The 14,982-nt window shown below is 37.6% G+C and overlaps 1 protein-coding gene across 8 annotated transcripts in view; it reads left to right on the top strand.

Moving 5' to 3' along the window:
• DMXL2 (Dmx like 2) overlaps positions 1–14,660 on the top strand; it is a gene marked incomplete at both ends in the record, with an annotated part of 156,026 nt that extends 141,366 nt beyond the window's left edge. For 4 of the 8 annotated variants that reach the window (XM_080809428.1, XM_080809427.1, XM_080809424.1 and 1 more), the window contains 14 exons: positions 661–791; positions 1,311–1,396; positions 1,809–2,010; positions 3,269–3,386; positions 6,574–6,660; positions 6,761–6,882; positions 7,999–8,137; positions 8,787–8,847; positions 8,981–9,108; positions 9,629–9,706; positions 11,054–11,145; positions 11,802–11,854; positions 12,873–13,090; positions 13,248–14,660. In XM_080809428.1, the coding sequence (XP_080665554.1) occupies positions 661–791; positions 1,311–1,396; positions 1,809–2,010; positions 3,269–3,386; positions 6,574–6,660; positions 6,761–6,882; positions 7,999–8,137; positions 8,787–8,847; positions 8,981–9,108; positions 9,629–9,706; positions 11,054–11,145; positions 11,802–11,854; positions 12,873–13,090; positions 13,248–13,457 (1,725 nt within the window). Of the gene's footprint in view, positions 1–660; positions 792–1,310; positions 1,397–1,808; positions 2,011–3,268; positions 3,396–5,705; positions 5,769–6,573; positions 6,661–6,760; positions 6,883–7,998; positions 8,138–8,786; positions 8,848–8,980; positions 9,109–9,628; positions 9,707–11,053; positions 11,146–11,801; positions 11,855–12,872; positions 13,091–13,247 lie in introns of those variants that run through there. The other 4 variants (XM_080809422.1, XM_080809421.1, XM_080809425.1 and 1 more) reach the window with 3 other exon arrangements.
• Between the last annotated feature and the right edge of the window lie 322 nt (positions 14,661–14,982).

The following is a 14,982-nucleotide window of genomic DNA, read 5'->3' as shown; positions in this document are numbered from 1 at the left end:
GCCACTTAACTCTCTGAGCCACCCAGCACCCCAGTTTGTTTTTTAGATTCTATATATAAATGAATCATCTAGTATTTGTTTTCTCTGATTCATTTCACTTAGCATAATGTCCTGCAGGTCATCCATGTTGTCACAACTGGCAAGATCTCATTCTTTTTCATGTCTGAGTAATATTTCTCTCTGTGTGTGCATATCTTCTTTATATATTCATCTATCAGTGACATTGAGGTTGCTTGCATAACCTGGCTATTATAATTAATACTGTAGAAGAATTTCTTTTTTTTTAAAGATTTTATTTATTTATTTGACAGATCACAAGTAGAGAGGCAGGCGGAGAGAGAGGAGAAAGCAGGCCCCCTGCTGAGCAGAGAGCCCGATGCGGGGCTCAATCCCAGGACCCTGAGACCATGACCCGAGCCAAAGGCAGAGGTTTTAACCCACTGAGCCACCCAGGCACCCCTGTAGAAGTATTTCTGTGTAGCTAGCTGTCAGTTATTTTATGGAATCTGAGAGTTTTGCCTAGTTTTCTTGACCTCTCTAGGTCTAGTATCACTTGTGAAAGGAAATATTTGCTTAGAGAGCACTTAAAATATTCAATATTAGGTTAGGGCAAAGACAACCCAACTATATATTTAAAAATAACTTTACCTTTTCTTGCAGCCATTTCTCCCTTTGTCTGATAGCGGTGTTATATATGATTCTGATGAAAGCATTCATAGTGATGAAGAAGAAGATGATGCTTTTTTCTCAGATACACAAATACAAGAGCACCAAGATCCAAATTCTTATAGGTAAAAAAAGGTTCACTCTTTTTTTTAATAAAAAAATCCTGATGTTCGTAATTTTAAGTAATATTTTCATGAATTTATATAAGAACTGACTAATATTTTCAGGTTACTAATTCTGTATCTTTGAGGTAAATTTCTCAACAATAGAGTATTTCTTTAACATCTAGTTTTAAAGAGTAGCTTCTATATAGAGTGGAAACAAACACTTTTAGTGAGAAAAATACATAATTTGTCTCTGTGCTATTAGACCTTAATATATATTCATTGATATGCTCTTAGATTCCATGTGACTGTGTGGTAAATCTTTTTCCATTAGGTAATTTTCAGATATTGTAAGTGTGATATATTGTTAATATTTTCTATTTTCGGAGACTACAAAGGTTCAAGTTGTCAGAAAAAAAAACAGCTTTTTTTTTCTGGGTTGGAGATTGGGCTAAACAATTGACAGGAATCATTACTGTGCTTCTCGGTGTTATTTTCAGTGAAGGAGAATTTGTTTGTTTGTTTGTTTTCCTTGAACAGCTGGGCTCTTCTGCATTTGACAATGGTTAAGCTAGTACTTCACAATGTCAAGAATTTCTTTCCCATTGCTGGGTTGGAATTCTCTGGTAAGTAATTAATATTCTTAAATATAATAAAGTAGCATCAAGTTTCTCTTCATGAAAATCTACATAAAAGAGCATTAGGTACTAAAAATTAAAGATTTTATGAGGTCTTGTGTTTCTTAGACCCCAGTCTATGATTTTAATTCATAGCAAGAACCACTGTTTACCCATAGGATTGAAAGAAAAAACAAGAAATCAGACTAGAGAAGCTACGCATTTTCTCAGTTCATTTTAGAGAGTGGGCCTTCTGTTTTGTTAAAAGCACTAAGAGTCCAAATGGTATAAGATTAACATTTTCAGGTTTATTTGTGTTTTCAGAGGTGTTGGCTCTAAAAATTCAGATTTTTAAAATATGTGGATGACAGTCACCATTTTTTTAAATCAAAATAAGATGACATTTTCTATCACCTTTTAGAGTTGCCTGTGACATCACCATTAGGTATTGCTGTGATTAAAAACTTGGAGAACTGGGAACAGATCTTGCAAGAGAAAATGGATCAGTTTGAAGGTCCACCCCCTAACTATATCAACACATACCCAACTGACCTTTCAGTGGGAGCCGGACCAGCTGTTCTTCGAAATAAAGCAATGCTAGAGCCGGAAAATACTCCATTCAAGTAAGGGTACTGTCATAATACTCATGAGAATATAGCCTGGTTTAACTTGCCCAAAAGATAGTTTGGCAAAATGTACCCATATTATGTTTATATAAAAACATCCATAACTCTGAAACTGCAGTTCTCTTTCTAGCAGTATGTGATAAGGAAAACATTAGAAATCTGGATAGAAATATTTTTCACAGCATTACCTGTGAATTCAATAGACTTATTGCTTTTATAATCAGAAAAAAACCATTTATTATATTTTTGCCATTATTTTAAGAACTTTTATGGAAATATTTTGGAATAATAATCCCCATATACAAACAAGGTGCTACTGACATTTTGGCAGTAATTTAACAGTAAATACATTAAGGTTTTTTACTGATGTTTTGAACTTCTACCTGCCCTCCTGCCTGTCCTTTGGAGAAGCAGCATGCTTTTTGTGAGGCACCTGTCCCATAATTCAGAGTATTGCTGATAAGCTTGAAAGAGCAAGGTTTTTCAGTTGGACTATTAAAAATGAAATCTATGACTTTATATTTATTGGTGATTTATGTAACCAACAGAACCAACCCTACAGTATAATTTAAAAAGAGAATAATAAGAACTTCTTTTGACTCTCAGCTCAACCTGTTCATTCAGAGAAACTGTAATTAGAGAATTAATTGCTAGATGAAGGAATGATTTTTTTTTTTTAGATTTTATTTATTTATTTGACAGACAGAGATCACAAGTAGGCAGAGAGGCAGGCAGAGAGAGAGGAGGAAGCCCGCTGAGCAGAGAGCCCGATGTGGGGCTCGATCCCAGGACCCTGGGATCATGACCCGAGTTGAAGGCAGAGGCTTTAACCCACTGAGCCACCCAGGCGCCCCGAAGGAATGATTTTTAAAAGAACTAAAAATTGGGGCACCTGGGTGGTTCAATGGGTTAAAGCCTCTGCCTTCGGCTCAGGTCATGATCCCAGGGTCCTAGGATCGAGCCCCACATCGGGCTCTCTGCTCAGCGGGGAGCCTGCTTCTCCCTCTCTCTCTGCCTGCTTTCCTGCCTACTTGTGATCTCCACCTGTCAAGTAAATAAATAAAATCTTTTAAAAAACTAAAATAAAAAAAATAAAAGAACTAAAAATTAAGAGAAATAAATTATGAAACTTTGTTGAGCTTAGCGATAGAACTTATTTGCAATAGATAGTGGAGGGTTTTTTTTTTTAAGTTTCTGTAAATATGAAGAATATTTTCTACAGAGTAAAAGAAAATATGTAAATTTTTTCTAATAGATCCCGGGATTCTTCTGCACTCCCAGTCAAACGACTCTGGCATTTCCTTGTTAAACAAGAAGTCCTTCAAGAGACATTTATTAGATATATTTTCACGAAGAAAAGAAAACAGAGTGAGGTATTTTGAAAAAAAAATTTTCTGTTGTAGTTTTTGTTTAGTTTTAACGTTTCTAATGAAGTCAGTGCTTGATTTACTTTTTGGTTGGAACATATTATCTTTCATACCTTATGGGTAATAGTTTGCCAAACTACAGTGTCTTTCTTTTACAAGATAAAATCTTATAATTTTCATTTTAGAACAGTGAAGCAACATGGGTCCCTTGGTAAATCATGTATAACCAAGTGAAAATTGGTCCTTCCTGTGCAATACTTGCTGTTGGGTGTTTACAAATAATAAATATTGTGATGGATGATTTGAGTAATTTAATATATAAATGACTATACCCTATATTATAATTTTTGAATATCATTTAATTGGAAAGCTAACATAGCCCTTTAAAAGCATCTAACATATTTAGCACTTAGAAATGAACAGGATAAACTTTAGAAGCAAGAAATTCAGAATAATTTTGTGACAGAGAATAAACTACAAAAATACAGAGATGAAGGAAATTTGCTTTTACAAAGTGAGGCAGAGGTCCTGCATTGCACAGCGATTTTTAGGCTAATTATAAATTAACAATGTAATGCAATACAGAGTTCAAGACGAATCAGGAATTTGAGAGCCTGGAACTTGAGAACCTAAAGTTATCTCTTCCTTATAAAATGAGGGGTGCACAGATCTGTTATATGAGCATATCAGTCCATTTGGCTACTCAGTGAGGTGAAAGTCAGTGCTCAGAGTAGAGTATCAAATGAGATTAAAGATTTGGCAAATAAAATCTCTGAGAAAAGAGTAGTGAATTATATTTCACTTAGGAAAGCAAAAACTTACATGGTTCATTTTCCCAAGTTAAAATGTATAACTGTGTCTCTGTTTTCCCCCCGTACTTGGATTGGCAGAACCTACCCAACTCATTGTTTTCATGAGTCGCCCATATCTAGATGGTAATTGTGGTCAGCCCTTGTGAATAGTCATTTATTTTCTGTATGGATTTAAAATTATGTACCTAAATGAAGAAGTAGGGGAAATGAGCTGTGGTAATTCTTTGGAGTCTTAGAAGCTTTTTTTGATAACAAGATCCAGATGATATTGAAATCATTGGTGTGTTTATTAGGGTTTGTTAAGAAATCACAGAACCAAATTCTTCTCTTTCATTCAGTCTACTGTTTACAGTATTTCTTGTAGTGATGCTGAGTCCAAATTCCATAGAATAAGATCTAGAAATCTAAAAAATAGATTTAACATAAAAGACACTTGCTCAGTTAGGACTCTCTTATTTATTCCCAGAAAGCCAGTTCACTGAAGGATCAATTTTTTTTGAGTGTTTAGTTCTTCAAATGATAAAATGTAATGTTTCACTGAAAATATATTTTAATTTTCATATGGTTTGTAGTGGTGGTTTGGTTGTATTCTCAGAGCCTGGAGTGCTGTGGGAAGCCAGGGGTCTAGGTTGCCGGGACCCTCAGTTTTGTCCTTCAAGATCTGTTCTCTCAGGTTTCTCTTTTTCAACTAAGCCTCTCCCTCTTTATGCCCCTTTGTCTCTGTGTTTTTGGGATCAGCAGCCCACGCTGTGTGTTTTCAAATTTTCTACCAGCAGAGGGAGGATCTCCATGAAGAGGGGGATGGGATAAAGATAAATTGAACATTTCTTAAAATGCTGTGTAAGCATTTGTTGGCTCCACAGATGGGAAGTACATGGTGGGAGTTGGAATGGGAGGAAGAATTTTTATTGTGTACCCTTTTGTACCTTTTGAATTTCAAATTACTGAATGGAATTACTATCTTGTCCAGTGCTATCCAATAGAACTTTCTGTGATAATGAAAATTTTTGTTTTATATAATAGCAGCCACATGTGGTTATGGGGCAATTGAAATGCACCTAGTGTGACTGAATTTTCTTTAAATGGTCATATATGGTTAATGGCTGTTGTACTGAATAGCACACATCTGCTGAAAATTTTTCATTAAAGGAAAAAATTGAAAAAGTGTTAAAGCTGTTCAGACAAAATAAAAACTGGTCACTGAGTTCAGAAATATGGAACAATTATCAAAACTGTCCACTCAGTAAGAGTGGTTCATCTTTTTAAATCACTAAATAGGACTTTGGTACTTGTGAATTTGATAAATTCCATGAATTGACAAGCTAATCCTAAAAATTCTAAATTCACTCAGTTTTTCTTTCTTGATTTTGTGCTTTTAAAAGGAAAGTTTACACATTAATTTTTTACCATCTTTAAGTTATGGATTGACCATTTCAATGTGAAATTTTTCATTCTCTTTATGATTTCGTTTCATGCATGTGTTTTGTGTTTGTGACGGTGTGGTGTTACTTAGTCTGTAGAAGAACATGTGGAACAGGTCAAACAAAACTGCATAGTGGAAGATTCCCGCAGCAAGGTAGTATCCAATGCTCTTGGACCTCACTCGTTCTCAGAGTTCAAGGAGCTAACCTTCATCTCTAATACTAACCATGTTGGCTAATCAGAATACTCAATGCTCCCATACACCTCAGTGGCCTCGGGTAGGAAATTCTCCACCGTCCCCAACTTGCTCTTCCTAAGCATTGATGCTTCTCTTTCCTTCCCGCTGCATCTTCACATCTTCCCCTTTCCATCTGTTCTTAGACATGGTGGTTTTATCTTTCCTCCTTGAAAGGAGGACCTTCTGCGTCTGCATCTTCTTTCCTGCCCCTCACCTTTGACCCTAAGCCAGCGCACCTTCTTCTCATCCATCTCCTTTGTCCCTTTCTAACTGTTCTTTCCAACTTTCCTTATTCCTGTCTTAGCACCCTATTTTAAAATGTTTATTTCTTACATGACTCCTTTATCTTACTGTCTTTTTCCTCCACTCTGTGCCTGCTGATGCATGCACATTCTTACCGCAGCGTCCGCACACTTTTGGAAGAGACGCAAGTGGCATACTACTCTTACAAATACTAATGAAAACTATGCTACCCATCTTTCGTGATGGCCGTTAATCAGTATCATCCTCTTATCACATCTTTTAATTGGGGTGATTACAGGACATCAGAGAATTTAAGCTAATTGCAAAGCTAAGTCTCAACATACTAAAATTACTGGTACCTTTTTTCTTGCTACTGCTGCTGTTACATTTTCTTCTTGTCCTTTTAAATTTTGTGGAATGTGTGTGTGTGTCACACATTGCTACATGACAGCTGAAACTGCTGATAAACATTTTGTAGGTTGAAGCTGATCTGGGCTATCCAGGTGGGAAGGCGAAAATCATTCATAAGGAATCGGATATGATCATGGCATTTTCCATTAATAAGGTAAAAGTCATTATAAAGTCATTTATTAGTCATTATAAAGATTGTACTTTTTTTTTTTTTTTTTAGTGAAATTGCTTAAATTACTGACTCTGCTTTACAGGCGAACTGTAATGAAATTGTCTTGGCTTCAACACATGATGTACAAGAACTCGATGTTACCTCTCTGTTGGCCTGTCAGTCATATATATGGATTGGAGAAGAATATGACAGAGAATCCAAAAGGTTAGTCTGTCTTGTGTAGTCCATTTAAAAAGAGGTTTTAAGAACCCATTAAATGGTTATGCACATGATTTGAATTATCTTCAAAAGTATATATGTCTCTCCCTTTATTTGGGTAGGAGACATAATTGGTTTAGCTGCCAATAAAATTCTTACATCAATGAACAAATTACCCATACTTCTTCCATTAGACATGGAACTCTTCATAGTGTTGGAGTCAGAATATTCCCCCCTTCCAAAGCCTAATGCCATAACTACAGCTTTGACATTTAACCCCCAAGAAATGTCAGGAACTACATAGTATTCAGTAAATTTGGCTGATTTGGACAATTCAAGCAAAAAGTAGAATATACCAATATATTAATTAGACTGATTAGTGTTTCTTATCACCTGACAAGCAAATTTTTACAGATAACAATATAGACAACTTTACTTTTCAGTGACACTATAGATACTGCACCATCAGTGTTGTGCAACACTGTCCTATTTTGGGGTTTCTCCTCCATGTTTGCCCTCCCTCTTGCTTTTCTCCAGACTCTTGGACATTTTATGTGGTTGGGAAATGGTGCATCACAGCCTCTTTCCTTGTTGTGTTGGGTTTTCTGTTTTGTTAGCATATGATATTACTACAGAGTTGAGGTCAGCTTATATTACTACAGAGTTGATGTAACCATGTAATATGATACAGTCCATCATAAAAATTACTTTAACATTTTTATGTGATGATCACTAATACCTCACTTGAAGAAATCTTGAAACTGAGATTTCTTTAAAATATAGACTCTGATACATGGGATAACTGTATTAGAAAGACCTTATTTTTTCTATACGTGATAAAAAGAATATTTGTGTTTAAATCTTTCAAAACATACATTTGTTCCAACTTGTGCAGCAGTAAAATTGCCCCCAGACAACATTAAATTTATACATTTTGTCTAGAGGGAAGAAACTGATCAGTACTAAAGTAGCCTAGGGTTAGGAATTACACCTACATTTTTCTTATGGATATTTATTCACTCTTTTAAGTGAAGACCTGTGGGTACATAACACAAATTCCAATTACAGAGATGCTTAAGAGAAAATGGGACTTGCACAGTAACGCACGAATGTCTTTCACAGTTCAGATGATATTGATTATCGTGGTTCCACAACAACGCTTTATCAACCCAGTGCAACGTCCTACTCAGCAAGTCAGGCGCACCCACCATCATCTCTGCCCTGGCTGGGCAGTGGGCAGACCAGCACTGGAGCTGGTGTGGTAAGTTATTCACCATTAGGGATGGTTTCCGGATATGGACTCACCCAAAAGTAAGTTAAAATCACTCTGACCTAAGAACAATCCTAAAGATCAGGGACAGTGACTAGTTAGCACCCTGTAATAATAGTAGCTAAGATAGCATGACTCTCTTGTGTCAGGTACGTGCCTTCTGTTGTAGCAACCCTATATGGTGGTGCTTTTGTCGTCTCCCATTATCATTTTATAGATGAGCAAACAGCACCAAGGGGTGAAGCAGAGACAAAGAGGAGTTATGTCTACTGCAGGTGTTTGAAGAAATGTGTCTATCACGTTTTTGCTAGTCACTGTAGTTGAAGGGTCCCGTTCTCATGTTTTGCCCCAAAGAATCTGCAGATATTCCTCATTGTGCTCAGGGAGGACACTTGGAGAAGAGTTCCTTAATCACTCAGTGAAGCTGCTTGGTATCTGCCTGGTTTGTATGCCAGTGAGGGACTGCTTCCGCAGCCTGTTCAGACAATTGTCCTATGTGAAGTGGTCCAGGGTGTATGTTAGTAATAATCCAGCCGTAAGAGAGTAAAGGTTATGAGAATTAGAGTTGGGCTGAAGCATCTTCTCCCGTGTCCTCTTCTCTGATGCACACAATGAATTTGTCTTTTATCTTCTTTTAAAGCTTATGAAAAGGAATCTACATAATGTTAAGAGAATGACCTCCCACCCAGTCCATCAGTACTGTAAGTGTTTTACTTGTGACCCAGAGCATTGTAAATGGCCTCTATCATTTGGAAATTCATTAATAGAATGGGAAATGTTGGAACTCTGTAGCTTTTTCATTTATTATTTTCTGCTTTTCTTTTTGTGTTTCAGATCTCACAGGAGCTCAGGATGGCAGTGTGCGAATGTTTGAGTGGACCCGACCTCAGCAACTTGTCTGTTTCCGCCAGGCGGGCAATGCAAGAGTTACCAGATTATATTTTAATTCACAAGGCAACAAGGTTGGCTCGTGGGGCTCACTCCTAAATTCATCTGAAAAAGATATTTATGAGTAGATGGTTAGTAAAACTACACCTGCAAACCAGTGACCTGGATTTAAGCTGGGCAGGCAGTTGATTGGTGTCTGCTTGGACACCCCTCTCAGCTCCCAGTAAAGCACAGGTCTTCAGAATTGTGTATGGATCAGTTATCCATTTAAAGATACCGAACACCGTGATGATAAAGAGCGCTTTCTGTTGAGTGTGTGTGCTGGTGGTACGTATAAGCACAGTCAAGCACCTGAGAGAAACCTTCCAGTTTCTTACTAAATTATCTTAGAGACGTTTGGAGGAAAATGAAATAGGTATGGAAAAGCATTTAAAAGGTTGTAGGATATTTATAGTGCCTGACTTGCGTAGAAACTACAGTAATAGAAACAGGTGTAGGCAGAATGTTAAGTGAGGTTTGAGTGACTTCATCAATGACTTCACCTTCGGTTTGCTCACTCAGGAGCTGTGTTTAACATTTATGCCATTCTTACAGTGTGGTGTTGCGGACGGAGAGGGTTTTCTGAGTATCTGGCAAGTAAACCAGACGGCATCAAATCCTAAGCCTTACATGGTGAGTACATTCAGCATTCCCAGAGCATGTAAAGAGGTTGCTTTGTTGTAAAGTGTCTGTTTCAGACACTAAATCTCATTGGACATTCCCTCATTGGATCTGTTGAGAAGGGGGCATCTCTGCCCAGCAGCACAACTCAGCACCTATTATTGCCCTCATTTAAACTGAAAAGATTGCTTTTTCAGAACTTGAAGGATAACCATTATATTTGAAAATGTTCAAGGGCTTTCCTGTACGTGGTCCTACTTCTTTGAAAACTCTAACTTCTTGATAGGTTTTTAATGTAGTACCTAAAATGAATCAACATGAAATGCTAACAGGTACTGTGTATTCTAATTTGCTCCAGCATTTTTCTTACTAAATTAACCAATCCCAATAGGTCACTTCATTCATTAATCCAAACCCTATTAAAACATCTGTTGATGCAGACAAAACATATCTTCACTTGGTGGGGGCTCAGGTAGGGCTGGGAGGTAGTGCTGTCTTGTGCAGAACTTTAGGCTTCATGTCTGTTGGTTTTAGTTTTCTAGACTATATATGTTTTTAAATATGTATACAAGATATTTCTCTTAAATTAGTGCCCTGTAGACTATCATAACATCTTTATAAAAATGGAAGGGATTTTGAATCAGCTTCACTCATACCTGGACACTCTCCTGGGTCTTTGCCTCCAAATTTCCATTCATTCACTTGATCCAACAAGCAGAGTCCTCCCTGGCTCCATAAATCATTTCCTACGGCTGTGGAACATCCTTAGGAGTGGTTTGGGGCAGCCCTAACTCTGTAGATAATTTGCAGGACCACTTTTGACCTTTTTATTATTGCTAAAGGTCTTCATGTGGAAAGAAAGAGATGGTAAGGAAAGGTCATTGTTTGCATTTAGGTTACAAAGTTAATTGGACTTGAGTTCTTCACACTATAGTCTAAGACCACAAGATGGGCATGTAGGAATTTTCCTCCTTGGGTTATTATTGTTTATTATGATTTATATTATTAAGTAAAGCTTATTAAAGGTATTTGAAATCATTAACACTGAGTTTGGGCCCTTAATGTAATTAAATGCTTAGTTAAGTTCATCCTATCCTTTGTTAGATAATCTAAAAATAAAAAAACTTTTAATTCCATGTTTTTACTACTCTAGTTTTAAAATATAAATATTTAGCTAATACTGGGTATTAGCTAAATAATATGCAAATAATAGCTAATTTTCTTATCACATACTCTCTATTCTGGATGTTTAACAACAGTTCTTAGTTCACGCATCTACTGCTAGCAGAACTGTGTGTGTGCATGGTTCCAGCTTGTCTGGGCTTCTAGGTAATATCACTTGCCCTTTGTTTCTTGTAGAGTTGGCAGTGCCACAGTAAAGCCACAAGTGACTTCGCATTTATTACCTCTTCAAGTCTAGTTGCCACATCTGGACAGTCCAATGATAATAGGTAGGTTGACAGAATCATAATAAGAAATAAGCACATTTTAAGCAGAAAGGTATTCTTGCTGCAAAGTATGGTCTTTTTTACTTAGTACTGGGTTTTTCTACCTCATAAATACAAAACTTTGTTACATAATTCTTATCTCAGTAGTTTTCCTTATCAAGAAGAGAAAAACAAGTACTTGTAATTTAGGCTCTCAATAAGCAGGTGTATTTATGGTAAAGCTTCCCCCCCACTCCCTGTTCTCAGGTCAGGTTATTGAGACTCTGTAACCATCACCACGCTAGATACTGTCTTGGACCTGACACTGCTTTCATTGGCAACACATGCCATGAATAACACCTGTCATTTCCTGGCGTGGTTACCCCTGGGGGTCAGAAGCATTAGAGATAGCATTAAGAGTGGTAATGGAAAAGATGAGGGTTTGGGGGATGAGATGGCAGAGACACGTGGGGCCATGTGAGACAGAAATGTGCGGTTCAAAAAGGATAAAATGTTAGAAGAGAGGTATCCCCAGCTTCTGCCCTCATCCTAGCTGAGAATCATTGCTTTCTAAATATGAGTGAACAAAAAAGATAGTAAGATGCAATGAGTAAAAATATTTGACTTGAAGCCAGTAACAAAAAGCACATCATAAACCATTGTTGTGTTTTCTTTGTAAGAAATGTATGCCTGTGGGACACATTGATATCCCCTGGAAACAGCCTCATTCATGGTAAGTGAGTTAAGGTCTATGATTTTTAATACACTATGAAGGAATGCTTTCCCGGTTTTATTCCAACCAGTGAGTGTTTACTCATGGGTTATAAATGAATATCTGGCTATTTTGCTGAGGTAACTATCCAGCTAGCATAGAATAGTCTTTATATTCTATTTGGAAAATATTATATGGAGATTGGCGCTACTAACAAGGCTTTTAAGCAATTAGTTGTAAAGTTGAGCTCAGTAGAAAGGAAGGAGGTATTTTAAAGAATTACACCTAACTATAAAATAAAAGCTAACCTTACAAGAACAAGAAATGCAAACTATGCCATTTAAATACATCCTTTAAGACAATTTTCCCAGCTGGTGTCCCAAAGATCCCTTTTTCAACAGTGGTCTTGAGAGAAGGCTCCACACTCCAGTATATTTCGGCTAAACATAGCTAGGTGGATTCTTTTATAGAAAGATTTTTCAGTCTTTTGAAATAAGTATAGTTATTTCTCTGCAAATGGTTTTTCTTTGAATAACAGTTCAAGGTGTACCACATACTGGGTTTAAGGCTTTAATGGCATTGAAATGCAGAGAATCCTGGGAAGGCTAACTCCTTACCTTGTAGCTGGTCATTTTCACATAACTGTGGTTGAATTTGTGACTTACCTGACAAGAACTTCTGATGAGGCTGTATGGACAGGAACCGGGAGAGGACAGAAACCTGTTCTGGTGGGCATTAAGGTGGGGCTGAGTGGATCATTGAGAAGTTTGGTCTCCTCTGCACTTTTCGCTTCTACAGGCTTCTTGCAAGGCAGCGTAACCTTTAAACTTCCTGCATGTGTTTTCATATTGAGATTATGGATAAGAACCTTTTTTTTTTCTGTCATTGGATCTTTTTTAATACTTGGGTCATGATTACAGAAATTGAAATGAAAAATTTGACAGTAATTTCTGTGTTACTTAAATGTGCATTTAAACATTACCAGAATTGTCAGGATAGCCGTTGTCTGGGCAAGACATCTGGTGTTTTCCTTCTTCAGGTTTCACATGCCACGATCATGGCGCCACGGTCCTTCAGTATGCGCCCAAGCAGCAGCTCCTAATCTCTGGAGGTAGGAAAGGCTGCATCTGCATTTTTGACATCAGGCAGAGACAGCTGATTCACACATTCCAGGCACATGACTCCGCTATTAAGGCTCTGGCTCTGGACCCCTGTGAGGAGTATTTTACTACAGGGTCAGCAGAAGGTAACATAAAGGTGAGTCAGTACAAGAAGTTGGAAGGTGCTGGATATTATCTAGGTGTGCTGTCAAGACTGGGGAACAGAAACCCCACTGCACTAGTTGATCTTTCGTCTCTTTCTTTCTCTTATCTAGCGACCTTACCCTTTGTGTTTTTACTATCCTTTCCACCAGGTTTGGAGACTGACAGGCCATGGCCTGATTCATTCGTTCAAAAATGAGCACGCTAAGCAGTCCATATTCAGAAACCTCGGGGCTGGCGTCATGCAGATCGACATCATCCCAGGCAACCGGATCTTCTCCTGTGGGGCCGATGGCACGCTAAAAACCAGGGTGTTGCCCAATGCTTTTAACATCCCCAACAGAATTCTCGACATTCTGTAGACTTAAAGGTTGGGGCTTTATGAACATTTCAATGAAAATACACTGTCTTAACGAATAGGCATTTCTGCTTCTTAAGCAGCTGTTCACACACTGAAAACAATGGAGAGAATCCCTGTTGTAGAATCTGAGACTGACCCCAGCTGAGAGTTGCCCATACAGGTTGGTAGACTGACTGCATGTACCTTATTTTCACGCTGACATACTTTAAAACAAAACAAAACCCTAGTGTTGTATGAAGGGTAGCTATTCTTTACAGCATTTAGTAAACCTGATTCAGAAAGCATTTGAGGTTAGAAAGCATGTTAGTAAGTTATAATAATGGAAAGGACCTTTATACCAAATTGAGGAGGAAAATGTTGCTGATTCAGGTTTTTCTTCCTAGTCTTACCACTGATGAAAGCATGCCCGCAGGCTCCTGTGTTCAGGGAAGGATAGTCACAGGGTGTGAGAAGGTCTAGATCACCAGAAGCCCTTTCTGAGCTGTGGCGCAGCGTGCAGGGACCAGTTCTGTGCTGGGAGAGGTCATTTCCATTCTTTCCTGCTGATTATTTTTCCTGTTAGTGTTTTTACTGAGCTAGTACTGTAACTTGCAAATGAGTGCAAATTTAAATGCAACGTTTTTCCTTACGATTTGCACACTCACATTTTTTGGACTGCTAGTTTTTCTATTTAAATATCTGCCTTCATGTTAGGAATGTAATATGTGAACATGACATATTTGTAGTTGACCGAACATACCAGTTTAGTACTTTTTCTTTCAGGGTTAAACACCCCCCACATTTAAGGCTATGTTGAAACTACACCAATAGAGCATTTCATATCATAATTTAAATGAATGTTAGGCTTTTTGTGGCCAGTTAATAGTTGATGAGATCGGTGATATTATTTATTACCACAGCCTATTGTATAAACTATGCAGAGTTAAAATATTATTTGCTTATAAATTATTAGCCAATGTTGTCATATTTTGATGTACCTCCTTGGTTATGACCAAAAAATGTTCTTGAGATATTGAAACCAATGTCTGTGTGTTTAAATGTTTACCAGCAAATTATCTCATCATGTTAATGAGAATGTTTAATGCCTGTGTGGTAAATAGTAAAAATATAATGGCATAAAAGCACCTTTCTCTGGAGGCGATGTGATGTTTGGGCTGTGAAATACATATGTAAAAGAAAAATAAATGTTATTTGTTAGAGTTTTACCTTAGTTTGGTCTGGCCTTCTTTAACAGTATTTTTAACCACTTACTTTAAATGTGAGTAAATGTTTGACCGTTAAAAGAATTTTTTTTTTTTAAGATTTTATTTATTTATCAGAGAGAGAGGGAGAGACAGCGAGAGAGGGAACACAAGCACGGGAGTGAAAGAGGGAGAAGCAGGCTTCCCGCTGAGCAGGGAGCCCCATGTGGGGCTCGATCCCAGGACCCTGGGATCATGACCCGAGCTGAAGGCAGACGCTTAACGACTGAGCCACCCAGGCGCCCCTGTTAAAAGAATTTTTAAGACACTAGGCTGTTCCTTTAT

The sequence above is a fragment of the Martes martes genome (genome assembly GCF_963455335.1).
Source record: "Martes martes genome assembly, chromosome: 7".
NCBI classification, from domain to species: Eukaryota; Metazoa; Chordata; class Mammalia; order Carnivora; family Mustelidae; genus Martes; species Martes martes.
The sequence above is the reverse complement of the archived record's forward strand: the minus strand, read 5'-3'. Positions and strand labels throughout refer to the sequence as shown.